At 51.9% G+C, this 14440-nt stretch overlaps 1 protein-coding gene across 3 annotated transcripts in view; it reads right to left on the bottom strand.

Moving 5' to 3' along the window:
* Window positions 1–10170, bottom strand: part of NSF (N-ethylmaleimide sensitive factor, vesicle fusing ATPase) — a 73853-nt gene extending 63683 nt beyond the window's left edge. For all 3 annotated transcript variants that reach the window (XR_005626660.1, XM_039700869.1, XM_039700870.1), the window contains exon 1: window positions 10096–10170. Coding sequence is in view for 2 of the 3 variants with exons in the window: in XM_039700869.1 (XP_039556803.1) it covers window positions 10096–10107 (12 nt within the window). In the remaining variant the exon portion in view is untranslated. The remainder of the gene's footprint in view (window positions 1–10095) is intronic.
* Between the last annotated feature and the right edge of the window lie 4270 nt (window positions 10171–14440).

Genomic DNA, 14440 nt, shown 5'->3' on the forward strand with positions numbered 1-14440 from the left:
ACTGCCAGCACTAACACATCAGGGTACAGGGGCAGGAAAATCCTTGTGAGTATTCCTAGGGATCTCAAAGTAGATTTATACAAACTAATTTTAAGCAAACTGGTAGGTTACTGCTGGCAACCAGGCAAGACAGGTCTAACAAACCAGAGTGCAAGCTGCTGCAGGTGACAGCAGATGCCACCTGCTGCAGTCACCCCCTGGCACTGCCAGGCTGGAGCTGACCCACCCACCCTCACGGGCTGCTGTTACACCCACATCCAAAACACAGATCTGGCTTAAAGAAGGCAAATTAGGGTTAAATTAGGCAAAAGAATCTTCACAATAGCTCCAGGTATTGTTCTGCTTTATGCAAAGAGGAGACTCCAAGGACAGCACAGTCCTGAGGAGGTGACTGCACAGTGCTAAAGCATTCCCAGCATCCAGCATCAGCCAGGCAGCACCTGCTATTAAACCCAGACCTGTTCCAGCATTCATTCTCTTTGCCAAGAGGAAAACGAGACCATATGATGCACTGATAAATCTCACTCTGAGAGACAAACATGAAGGACCCCACCTCTGGGTTTGTGACAAAGCACGAACGTTGCCTCAAAACCCAGGAGGCTTAATGATGCTGGCATATTTTATTTTTACTAAGAAAACTTGTCCTGAAGAACAAACAGCTACATAATAAAAATAATCACCACAATATCTGCTCTTTCAGAGATTTTTTTTTCCAAAGCTGCAAGGACTCGTTTTCCTCCACAGAAAATACAAAACTCACATGTTCAAAAAATCACAGAACAGTTGGGGTTGGAAGGGCCCTCTGGAGATCATCCAGTCCAAACCCCTGGCAAAGCCCAGAAAGTGGTGTTGCTATTTGGATATTTTCACACACACATAAACCACACCTCTCGTGTTTTGTCAATTCACCTCTTGTGAATCATTAATGCTGACGGTGGAGGAAGCCAAGGAAAAACATGTTTCTCCCCACAGAGATAAGGTGGTGGTAACGACTGAAGAGCACTGCTGACAGCTGGTACTGAGAAGAGCTGAAACATTAAGTGCTAAGGCAAAGATGCTCCCCATCCAAGACAACTGAACTCATTTCATTTCCTAATGCTGAGCAAGAGATTATGAAACAGCCTCTAAAGCTGAGGCAGGTTTGGTTCTGTGCCCTGTTCTCACATGGTTTGTACAAGACAAATATTGTTCAAGTACTGTATGTTCAAAATTCTCCTTTGTGTAAAACAGACCCAGATACACATCCCATGTATATGCAGGTGCACAGAGATGGAATTTCTGGCACACAGGTGCTGACAGAGGAGTGTTAGGAAATGTGACAACTCTGGGTACCAGACATTTCCACTTCCCCAGCAGAGCCCACTGCCAGCTGCTTTGAGATGGGGATCCCTGCTCCAAAAAGCACCCAAGCTTTCCTGTAGCAGCTGCTGGGCACCAAAGTCTCTCTGAGCCCAGAGCCTCATCACCCAAAGAGGGCAGAGAGGTGTAATACACCTGCAGAGGTGTAATTCCTGGTGAGCAGTGCAGTCCACTCTCCCCAGAGCCCCAGCAGAGGTGCCTCTGTGGGTGGAACCACGGCTGACTCCAAACCAAACACTCACCACCACGGATCTGCCAATAAAATGAAGTTTGAATACTGACAGGAAGAATTATGATGTCAAAGGAGCTCTGAAGACAAACAGGGAACTGACATGATGAATGACAGATCCTACACATTCTCCAGGAGTATGCTCCTGACAGGAAACACAAGCACAAAGCCCTGACTGTACCTCTAGATCCCAGGGACAGAGGTGGACGTTCCACCTGGGGACACAGGGACAAGCAGCAGCTCCAGCAGGAGGATGAGCTGCAGAGCTGGCTCAGCACCAACCAAGCTCCCAGCTCAGGGAAGCCCAAGGACTGTGCCTGCTCTCTACACCCAAAACACACCACGGAGATGAGCAACAGCTCAGCACTGAAGGACACAAGAAATGGCCATAAAGCAGCAACACCAGCAGAGCTCCTGGCTGCCAGCTAAGAGTGGGTTCCTGACCTGCAGGGGAAGCTGGCTCTGTGACAGGGAGAAACAGTAAAGACAAAACCAAGACTCCCCTAAAGAACAATTCTGTAATATTCATAAAAGGAATGACAACATGCTGTCACCATCAGGGACACAAGTTGTCCCAAATGTTGTGGTTCTAAACAATTTTAGAAATTAACTAAGGAAATTTAGTAACTTGCAGATGGTTTTTCTGGACATGTCAAAAAAAACCCACTGAATAAAGCTTCCATATTCCTGCAGCCACAAGAGGAAATCAACCTACAAGGAACTTTTTGGACCAGCAGCCTGGCCAGACAGGCCCTTCCAGACCTCCTGGCTGTGCCAGGATAAGCTGCTGTCCCTGGAACACACAGCCCTGACTCCCTGCTCAGACCTGGCCGTTCCACCTGCCCATCATGACTTCTATTTGTTTGCTGGAAGCTTTTATTCCCTTCAGGAAGGAGCTGCATTCTCTCTCAACAACCAAGTCAGCAATACCAATTTTCTTCTCCTATTAAAGAGGAACGCATTGGGAAGCTAAAATCTCAGAAGTAATATTCACATTCTCGACACAGGCAGGGAACACTGAGTGAGTGAGCTGCCACCAAGGCAGCCTCAGCACAGCATCCAGAGAGCCTGGGTGAGATGGATCCCTCCTCCCCACGCCCCCCGAGCCACTCCCACGCTGTGAATCACCCCCGGTGATCGTGCTGCAGCAGAAACCCAAACAGCTCCGAGGAGAGAGGCAAGAGCTCCCATCAGCACCTCCTGCATCAGCCAGGGCTGGAAATGGAACAGGGAATGGTCCCCTGCATTGTCTGCCTGTGGCATGGTGACATCCCTGCCTGCTAAGAGCTCTATCCCAGCACAGACAGGCAGCAGGACACAGGAAAGGTTTGACTTTCTTATTTTCCAGATTCTGCACTGTGTTAGTATATAACTCTGAACTTCATATAAAGTGTTAGCAAGTTCTCCTCACAGTTCAGCTAGACAAAACAATCCTTTTCCAGCCCAAGAAGGCCCAAAAAGTATAAACAACAGCAAACTGAGGAGAACAATCTGGGAGGATATGACTTTATAACCTGAAGCTGTAATTGAAATTGAAGCTGTAATTAACCCCAATATAGAAAAGGACCAAAACTTATAAAAGTGTGAAAACTCATGACTCTGAGTCCATCTTGGGTGGAGCCATGGCCACGCTCTTGTACTGCCCAAGGTGTATCCTTTGAATGCCTTCTAATAAATCCCTACTTTATTCCTTTAACACTGAGGGAGCCTCTCAAGGATCAGCCATACACTCTGCACTGGGCACTGTTTATCAAACACTCAGCACATTTCCCTGTTTCCCTCTCTGAGAGCAGCCCTGCTCTCTCTGGGCTTGAATCCGGAAATTGCTGCCTGTCCTGGCACTCCAGAGCCACTTTATCAGGGCAGAAGGGCCTCTCCCACAATTAAAGGACACTGGCTTTTACTGCTGCTTCCCTTTGTTTGCCAAGTTCAAGTGAACCCAGGTCTGCAGGGGCAGCTCTGTCACTTCAGTGTTGTTTACTGCAGTTACCTGCCACAGCTTTGGGAACCCAGCTCTGCTACTGCCAATATTTGCCAACATCACGAGAAAGACAATTTACAGTCCCAAGAACAAAGAGTTCCAAGAGTTTGCCTGATCCAACAGAGCAGAAGAAATAAGAGAGCTAAAGGAGAGCTTCTCCAAGCAGAGCACCTACAGTCGAGTTACACAGGTTGCTCTGCCCAGAAATATCCTTTTCCACATGAGCTCTTCACAATATCATCAGTGATTTTAGGAAATGCACCTGTACCTGAGCTGCTGGGCCACAGAACCAGGGAGCTGCTCTCTGCCAGCTCAGCAGGAACAGCAGCTCCACCTTCCTATTAAGCAATAATGACCAAGGATAGGTGCATTTTAATTAACACATCCATTTTTTGAGTGCATGTTGCCTCACATTCCTTTCTCAAGCCAGGATGATCAACAATTTAATTACAGGGAATTGTTGCTTGTTGTGTTGCATCTAAACATCTTTAAAAAATGCCAAGGCAATGAACCACCACCCCACCAGAGTAAGCTGAGGTGCTGGGATGCAGGTCACAGGATTTTGCCACTTGAGCAGTGAGGACAGCTCATGGATGCAAATTTCATCCCATTTATATTTAGAAAAGTTACCCGATGGCAACAAGGACAATGTGAATATATGTTAATGTTAAAAATATCCCCCTTGGAATGTGCCCAGCAAAAGCCCAGGATGCTGCTGTCCCAGCACTGCACAGGGCAACCCCTGGCACTGAACTCCCCACGACTCTGATGTGCCAAACACCACACAGCTAAAGATGCAGCAGCTTGCAAGTACTGCTCTATTTTTTACAGAAAAAGCACATGACACAACTCCAGGGCATCAATTACTCCAGATTTTTTGATAGAAGGTCATTGCTTTATTGCATCCCAGGAGACCAGAGAAATGTGTTAAATCTTTTCATACTTCCAACTTTGCCCTCCCTGAGGGCAGGATCTGCCTCACAGGGAGGAGCAGAGCAGCAGTGCCTGAGGAACCGCACACCCAGCCTTGCTTTATGAGCAGCAGCACGATCAGCTGCCTCAGACACAGCTCCAGGCACTGCAACACAAGCTCCTCCATTCATTTCAGCAACTGGGTTTCTTGTTGGGCTTTTTCTGTTTACAGAACCTTCTCCAACACAGCTCTCCCGTTCCTGGGGGTCTGAAAACCTTCTGGAGATGGTCAGCATGGGTGTTTCATCACAAAACTCTGGTCTCTGCCCGAGAACCTCCCTGGTGTGACACAGTATCCTGAACACATCATGCAGAGCCCCCAGGCTGGGCCTCATCCTTCCAAAAGCCACTGCAGTTCCCAAGATCCCTGTCCCACTGCTCAGGGCTGTCACTGCACCAGCTCTCCCTAAAGCTCATCCCCTCCTGCACTTGTGAAGGCATCTGAACATTTTCACCAACCCTGGATCAAAAAAAGATCACTGCATGACATGGGGACTGACATTTTAGTTGTTTTCATGGAAAAAAAATGAATCAATGGTAATTTCATTGCACTGAAACTATGTCCTGCCTGGTGGGTAATTCAGCAAAACAGAAGTGCCACTACTTTCTAGCAACTGCTTTTCTGTGGGCTCAAGCAGATCTGGTTTTATGGCAGAACTTCTTCCAAATTCAGGTTTATCCTGAGCATGAATGACCTCTGTGGTCTGAGGCACAGAACCCAGAACAGGAGAGGAAAAGAGAAGATCTTGCTGTGCTCTGGGGAAAAAAAAAATCAAAAGTAATACTTACAAAGTTCACACTTTAAATGATCCTCAAAAAGATTCTCTGACTTTTTAAAAATACTTTTTTCTACTAAAAAAATTATTACCTAAGTTTAATTATTCTGGCAGGTCCACATGATGAGTGTGACACACCAGCACCCCAAAAACTGGAGAAGGAGAGGCAGCACTGACATCTCCCTTTGGCAATGACTTTTTAAGCACAAGCTTAGGACACACAGCTTCTGCAACACTGAGCCAAGCAACAAATTAATCAAAGATGACAGGGCCAGATATGCCCACAAACATTCACATGGTCTTCAGAATTTTATTCTAAATAATTGTAGAGTTTTTAACAAATTATGTGACTTTATTTTAAATAATTCAGCAAGGCAGAAGTCCTGAAAGCAGGCCACAAGCTGATTTGTGATGATTTCACAAGACAGTTATGAGGTTTCAGAAGTGATTACAGAAACAGAGATTCAGATAGAGTTTTCTCCCATCTCCCTGAAACATTGCTAAAAACCCATTTCTTCATATTACACCCTAGGAAAGACTAAAAAAAACTAAGTGACGATAGCAGGAACAGTACCAGCCTGCAAGAAGGAGCTAAGTTGATTCATAAACCTTTCTTTAGTTGCCTGACAACCCCTGCATCTCTGAAGGCTGGTTCCATATGTTACCAGAAATCACCTTACAGCTTTAACCCATCAACATAAAGCCCAGCCCCCATTATTTCAAAGTCCCTACCAAACCATCCAACCTAAAACCACACTGTCTACATTTTAAGTATTTTTAAATAATTCAAGCAAATAATAAGCCAAATGTTATGAATTGTCTAGTGCTGTTTTGGGTATATTATATGCATTAAATGTTAGGAACTCTTCCCTGTGAGGGTGGAGAGAGCAGCTGAGGCTGTCCCTGGATCCCTGGCAGTGCCCAAGGCCAGGCTGGAGCAGCCTGGGACAGTGGGAGGTGTCCCTGCCATGGCAGGGGTGGCACTGGGTGGGTTTAAGGTCCCTTCTGACCCAAACCATTCTGGGATTCTGTGCTGGCTGCAGGAAGCAGAAGAGAGCAGGGTCAGGCCAGCACTGCCTTTGGCAGCAGAGCACCAAGGGCCTCAGTCTGTCCTTCACCACCTTCCCCTCCTGCTGCACCTCTGGATCCTGCCCCTGGTGCCACCAGATGCCAGCAGGACCCTGTGCTCAGTCTCAGGCTCTCGAGAGGAGTGACAGCACCACTCTGCAGGGTCAGACACCATCCAGCACCTGAGGGAATCCAAAACCATTTCCAACCCAACACAAAGGCAACCTCTACTGAGGAGCCAACAGAGCTAAAGGCAGCACTGCCCCAAAGGAGCCCCAAACAGCTGAGGAACAAAAATGGGTGTGTTACACCAGGGACACCCCCTAAAACAGCCATTATTTCTAACCATGAACATTACACAAGTTCAGCTGTTAAAAATCCCATATTCCTTAGAGAAAAGCACACCAGTGTCTCTGCTGAGGGATCCACAAGAGCAGCCAGCACACACAGGGTGTCAGAGGAGCCAGCAGCACTGACCCAGCTGCCCCACCCCAGCCCCATGGAGCTCTCCAGCCTGTGCAGACACAGGCAGGAATGCAGCTTGTGCTGGATCCACTCACTGGAACAAGGCACAGAAATCACCTGGCCTTTCCAGGTGCCTTTGGGAACTAATTCCTGATGTAGTTCAAATCAATTAGTTACAGACAGCCCCAGTGAACTTCCAGGGGTCCACTTGGTACAAGAGGTCCATAACCAGCTGCAGACACAGCAGCTTCCCCCCACTCCCTCTCCTGCAGATGCCTCACTGCTCTGCCTGCGTGCCTAATGATCCCCATGCAGAGATACAGAATAAATTATTACAGAAACAGCCATTATTTCTAATCATCATAAACTGTTTTTCCTGTAAACTTCAATCACTGCTAATCACCATCTCTTCCTTGCCACAGAGAGACCCAGTGCAATTAGGGGAGCAGAGTAACACACCTGAAAGAGCATCACACAATTAATCAGATTTGGCTTACCATTCACCTGAATTATTCAAAATGTTACTAGAAGTTTAAATATTTTGTCTCTCTGGTACATCAAGACAGCCACTCATTTCTCCCTGTGAGAATGTACTGCACAAATCGAATCACACCAGTCCAGCAACAGAGATTAAGCTCTAAATGGCATTGCAGAACAGATTTGCAGGGCAGGAGGAGTCACTGAAGCTCCTCTTCCCACCTTGCAGGTTGAAGCACCTGTTAAAAACGCTGCCAACAGAACAGCACCTGTGTTCCAGCACCAGCTCACCTGCTGAGCCTGGAGCTATCACACACCTCCCTCCTCCCACCAAGTGCTCCGTGTTGCAGCCCCAGGTGCTGCTGCCTGCTCCATCCTCCCACCAAGTGCTCCGTGTTTCACCCAACACAGCTCCGGGTTGCAGCCCCAGGTGCTGCTGCCTGCTCCCCCTGCTCCTCAGCCTCCCCAGCACTGCTGCTGGCCCACGGGCCAGCTGGAAGGAGCAGGCAGCTCCCTTGGCAGCTCACGTGGACAGCATTTGAAGGATCAGACCCAGCTTGGAGAGGGAGATGGAACACTCAGCTAAAGGATTCTCTCTGCAGCATGAAACAACCTGATAATGCTGCAACAACTGCATTTGTAGGCAAATCATGAAAACACTGAATTCTGAGAAGCTTCCTGATAACCCAAGGAGAGTACCACTTATCCAACTCCAGATTAGGAGGCAGCTAAGCATCGATCTTTCCTTTAAATTCACACAAATCCCCCTTTCCTTCACCAGGCTCCCAAGCTGGTCAAGTAAAGGCACATTTGTCTCACATTTTTTAGTAGAAGAAAAGCTCAAAGCAGAAGAATAAAGTTGAGGTTGATTCCTCTCCTTGCTCCCCACATCCCCAGTCACCAATCCCAGCACTCAGCATGCACCAGGCTGTTCCCTGAGGACAAGCTGGGAGGGCTCAGGGGGCAGGAGCACTGCAGCCAGGTTGGGTTAGGCCCAGAGAGTCTCAGAACCACATCCAGTGTGGCTAAAATTATCTCACCACTGACCAGAGCACTGGGTTTCTGTTCTGGGCAACAGAATGCTGAAAAAAGCCAGGCAAGGCTCACAGATTTCCATGGGTGAGTGCAAAGGGTGAGATGAAGAAAAGAAGGTGCAAGGAGGAAGGTGAGACCAGGAATCTGGAGCAGAGAAAAGCTCTTAACAAGAGGCAGACCACGAAACGTGGGGTTTTTCTCAATTACTCAGCACATTTAGGGGTGGCAGTGGAGCACCTGTGCTGCACAGCACGTCACGGGGCCAGAGCCCTCACCCCAGCTCTGCACCACAGCACTGCACCATCCAGCCCAGCACAGTGCAAACAGCACTGGGAAAACCAATTCCCCAGCATTTCAACCACTGAATGACCTGGCCTAGAGACAAGATTCCAGCCAGAGGCAAGCATGAATGAAAAATGTGACTTTCCCAGGCTGATACCCAGCAAAGCATGACTGAGCTCCTGGCAAAGAGCAGAGCAATCCAAACACATCCTGCAGCACCTGGACACCTGAAAAAGAGGGGATGTGCAGGCACCACAAGAAGGGATTTCACAGCCAAGGCTGTTCTTTCATATTTTAAAGCCTTTCTGGCCACTTGCTGATGTGATCTATCACTAATAAGGGATTTATTTTTTTTTAATTAATACAGAATAAAACCACTGCACGACCCTTAAGGTGTTTCCACACAACAAAAAGTGGACTCACATTATAAAACAGCATCTGGCTGGTTCCCACAGGAGAAAATCTCTCTGTATCCCACAGCACCAAGGGGTCACCAGAGCCTCACAGCACCTTTAGGGGACCCTAAAATTTTGCTGCACACCCCATGGAGACAGGGGCACCCCAGACCCACAGAGTTCCCTCAGAGAATGCCAAAATTCTGCCCCACATCCCAGAGCACCAAGGGATCACTGCCTGTCACAGCATCCCTAAAGGTCCTTGCTCACAGGGAGAGGGGTCACCAGAGCTTCACAGCACCCCGGGCACCCTAAATCCTGACAGCAGCACCAAAACACCCCTGGGCTTCACTGCCCCCTCAGGGGACCCCACAATCCCACCCCACTCCACAGGGAGAGGCAGCACCCCAACCCCTGAGAGAGCCCTACGCTCATCCCACAGCACCAAGGGGTCACCACAGGCTCTGAGCACCCCCAGGAAACCCCAAAATCCAGCTCTGCCCCCCACAAGGCCACTGCAACCTCACGGCACCCTTAGGGAGCCCTAAAGGCTGCCTGACAGCCACATGGAGAGGGGTCACCCTGCTCCTGGGGGAACCCCCAGTCCTGCCCCACACCCCACACTGCCAAGGGGCCACCCGGGTCCCACAGCACCCCTGGGGGACCCTAAAATCCTGCCCCACAGGGAGAAGAGTCACCCTTGCCCCGGCTCCTGAAGGAACCCCAGTCCCGTCCCACATGCCACATCACCAAGAGGCCACCTCCGCCTCCCGAAAGGCCCGGGGAACACCGGGAGAGAGGTCACCCCCAGCCCCCCACACCACCGGGGGGTCCCCACAGCCTCACAGGACCGCCAGGAGCCCCCACACCGCAGGCGGTGAGGGGGTCAGCACAGCCCCACAGCGCTGCCGGGGGACCCCCGGGGCCGACGGGCCTCCTGGCAGCGGGGCTGCGAGAAGCTCGCAAAGCCGCGGAGGCGCAGGGAGCAGCAGGGGCGGAGGGGCGGAGGAGCGGGCAGGGGATGGGCGATAGCCGGTCCGTGTCCCCCCCACTTCCCCGCCCCGCCATGTTGCCGCAGCGCCGACCGACAGGCCCTCCCCGCGGCCGCCAGGGGGCGGCGCAGCGCAGGCGCCGCGGCGCGCCGGGGCGGGGCCTCCATGGCCCGGAGGCCACGCCCCCTGAGCGATTCCGTCTTTCCATTGGTCGCTCTGCCCGCCGCTCAAGGCACGGAGGGGTGCGTCACGGAACGCCCCGCCCATCTGCCCGGTGGTGAGGGGCAGGATGTGCTGCTGTCAGTCATCGAGAGAGCTGCGGGGATTGGTCGGTGGGGCGGGGTGGGCGGGGCCAAGGGTTCCGGCTGGTCCCGGTGTTGCCGGCGGTCCGAGCGTGGGGTCGGTCCCGGTCCCGGTCCCGGTCCGTGTAGGGATGGGCCGAGCCCCGTGGTGTGAGGGTGAACGGGGCCGAGCCGCCAGGCAACGCCCGCTTTAATTATTTCAATTATTTAATTCTATTTTAATGTGGTTGTGATTAATTAATATTGTTTATAATAATTTTTCGTAGTTTTGTATAGTTATTGATATATTAGTGATAATATTTACATTCCGTATTGTATAGCATATTGTACGTTATAACATAATTATATTATATTATATTACATTATATTGTATTATGTTATATTATTAACATATTATTGTATGTTATAACATAATATAGGATGTTATATTTATATATAATAAAACAGGATACTAATTTAATTTTTTTAACTGTATTTAATTTTAAAAAAATTAATTCTGTTTTCATTCCGTTTTTAATCTGGCTTTGATTCTGTTCCTGCTCTGAAGCGACCGCACAGCAGCTGTTGTGAACCAGGCCTCGTGGTCTCCTTCGATGGCACCTGATGGTTTAACTTTCCCTGATGGATTTCCCGTTCTCTGGCACTGAGGGTTGTTTATATTTGATGCAGTCCCGGGTGTGTGTGAGCCTGAGGCGGCAGTGGGAGCTCAGAGCTGTCCCCAGCCCCTCGCAGGTGTCACAGCCGGCCGTGGCTCATCCCCGCGGGGCTCAGGGCTCCTCCAGCCCGTCACCCATCACTGCAGCTCTGCTCCTGCACAGCCGGGTCCTGCCTGAGCACCGGCAGCTTCCAGCCCGGTTTTGGGCTGGGGATCCCTGTGGGATTCACTCTGGAGAAGCAGAGACACTGGAGGAGCGGTGCTGGGAGGTGACAATGGCTTCTTCCCAGAGCTCATCCCCTGTGGGATGTCCAGCCAGAGATGAGATCCCAGCTGTGCTCTGAGGTTTGTGTTCTGAGGGAGGGGACGGCAAACACGCCAACCCCAAAGCTCAGCGGTGTCTGCAAAGCCAGCCCAAACATCCTGGGAGCTTTAACGCATTAGCAGCCTGTCCCAGCAGCTTCCTGCGTGGGCTTTGACAGCATCATAAAATATTAATAGTGACTGTAACTGCTGGTTACTGCCTTGAACAGGTACTAGAGGCAGCTGGGATCCAGGGGCAGTGCCAGATCCACGGAAAACCGGCACCAAGGAGAATTCACCACGCTGGCCAAAGTGGACAGTGCCCCAGACTGTGGATGTGCCTCAGGGAGCGGAGGGAGAGATGGGGTCAGTGCCTAAATCTGATCCCAGCACTGCAGGGATTCAGTTTCCTGCAGTTAGAGCCTGTTGTCCCTGTCTGCAGCTGAGCACTTTCTCTGTCCCTGACAGAAATCACAGCGCTGGGAAGTGGTTGTTAAATATTGCAAACAAGCCCTGTGCTTCGGGGTGGCCAGACCCCAGCAGGTGACAATGTGACACCGTTGTCCTGCCCAGGCTCAGCCCAGCGGTGAGCTCTGGCTCAGGATGAGTTCTGGGGGATTCTCACTGCTCTCAGCTTCCCACATCTCTGCTCTGTGGCCTTAAGGGAGTCTCTTGCAGCAAGGAATGCAGGAAATGCAGCATATGAATTTGTAGGGAATGGCTGAGGGGAACAGTGAGGCAGTGGCTGTTCTTCCCCACTTTTCACCATTTCAAAAGGTGGAGGAAAACAAAGCAAAGCTCCCCCAAACCAAGCACAAAGATCACACCGACTCCTCTGCAGTCCAGGACTAAGGGGGAGCACAGCCCACACCCGGCTGCTCCTGAGCCAGCCCCAAATCCCTGCCCCACAGCTCTGGGGCTTTGGGACACACCCTGGAACCAAGACCTGCACTGGTTTCCCCCTGATCTCCTGGAGTGAATCCTCTGGCTTCCCGCAGACAGAACATCTGTGTCTGCAGTCCCTGGGTGGGTGTAGGAAGGGGCTGGGCAGACCTGGCTGCCTTCCCCTATTAAAAATCAGGGGCGACTCCAACGTGTGAGAGAGAGAAAATGATGCATCTGATTCCATCATCAGAAGGCTAAATAATTACTTTATTATTCTATACTATACACATTGCATCTAAACTGAATCTGCCTCGCACTCACTCTTGCTCACAACTTCTCTCTGTTCCCAGGGCATGTGAATACCACCCTCCCCATGGTCCTGCGGGCTGGCAGCACACACTGAGGAAGTGAGAGATGCAGGGCAGCACAAAAGACCAAGATTCATAAAACAACATCTGCTTCTGCGGGTACTTACTGCCCTGTGTGGCCCAGCAAAAAATGCTGTCTGCATGTGCCTTAAAAACAGCTTGAGGAGTGCAAAACAAAGTATCTTTAGAAGTAAAAACAAGTTGGGTGTGGCTTGAGAGTTTGTGGGTTTTTCTTAGTCATTTTGAGGCAGAGCAGCGATAGTCATGTGCCGGCAGAGTATCTAAAGCAGCAGCAACAATGAAAAGGATAAACAAACACAGGCTGTGACCCCCTGCTTGTCCCAGCTCCCCTGCCGCCGCCTCCCCGTTGTGTTCTCTTCCAGGCGAGCAGCCCCGGGGCTCTGGGACACCTCGGCAGGGCACAGACCCTGCCACAGGCACTGGGGACAGCTGTGTCACCCGTGAGGGGTGACAGAGGGTTCCTCCTGTGAGAGATGAGCAGGACTGAGGGGATAGCTGGCACTGGTCAGGGCTGCCGTGGAAGGGCTGTCCAGGCATCCAGGAGCCACGCTGGCAGTCACTGTCACCTCCTGAGCTGGCACCAAAGCCCCCCTGCAGCCCCACACTCAGCGTCACACCAGGCTGCCCACAGCGGAGTCTCAGCCATCTCCATCCAGATTATCTCATCTTGGTGCAATGATTAAATAGCAAGAGCTCAAACCGAGGAAATCCTTGGCTTGTGTACCCTTAGAGGTGTGTGCAGTCTGGGGTCACCAGCTCCTGCTGTCTCCTGGTGGCAGTCCCCTGCCTGGGCCACATGTCCCTGGGCCCTTTGTTGTGCAAAGGCCTCGAGTGGCTCCAGAGCCCATCCTGCAGCCCGGGCCCGGCCCTGAAGGGATTCCTTATGGGGCCGGGGCAATGATGGGTGTGAGGGGGCGTGACAGAGTCTGGAGGGGTGACAGGCTCAGGGGTCACAGGCTCGGGGAATGGGGTGACAAGATTGGGGTGGGGGGGTGACAGGGTCTGGAGGGGTGACAGGGTTGGGGGGTGTGAGAGGACCTTGGGGTGACAGAGCCCAGAGAGGGTGACAGAACCTGGAGTGACAGGGTCGGGAAGGATGACAGAGCCTGGGGATGACAGAGTCGGGGGGGGTGACAGTGCCTGGGGGGCAGTGACAGGGTCGGGGGGGTGACAGGGTTGGGGAGGCTTGACAGGGTCTGGGTGTGACAGGGTGAAGGGGTTGACAGGGTCGGGGGCGTGATGGGGCCTGGAGGTGACATGGTCGGGGACGTGACAGGGTCTGGCAGTGACAGAGCTCGTGGAGGGTGACAGGGTTGGGGAGGTGACAGAGCCTGTGGAGGGTGACAGGGTCTGGGTGTGACAAAGCCTGTGGAGGGTGACAGGGTCTGGCAGTGACAGAGCCCATGGAGGGTGACAGGGCCCGGGAGGTGACAGGGTCCGGGAGGTGACAGAGCCCATGGAGGGTGACAAAGCCCCTGGCAGGGTTGGGGAGGTGACAGAGCTCGTGGAGGGTGACAGGGTCCGGGGGTGACAGAGCCTGTGGAGGGTGACAAAGCCCGTGGAGGGTGACAGAGCCCGGGGGGTTACAGGGTCTGGGAGTGACAGGGCCCGTGGAGGGTGGCAGGGTCGGCTAGGTGACAGGGTCCGGGAGTGACAGAGCCTGTGGAAGGTGACAGGGACCAGGGGGGGCGCTCCGAGCGCTGTCTCCGGGCGAGCGGCGTCTCCTCGGCCGCTCATTGGCGGGAGGCACGAGCGAGCTGTTTTCCCATTGGCTGCGCGCCGGCGGGCGGGGCCAATCGCGGCGCAGCGCTGTGCCGGCCGGGCGGCTGTCACCGCATGGCCAACAGAGCCGCTCACGTTGCGCGGGGAGGTGCG

This window comes from Passer montanus, unplaced genomic scaffold, assembly GCF_014805655.1.
Source record: "Passer montanus isolate IOZ18808 unplaced genomic scaffold, ASM1480565v1 scaffold145, whole genome shotgun sequence".
In the NCBI taxonomy this organism is placed as follows: Eukaryota; Metazoa; Chordata; class Aves; order Passeriformes; family Passeridae; genus Passer; species Passer montanus.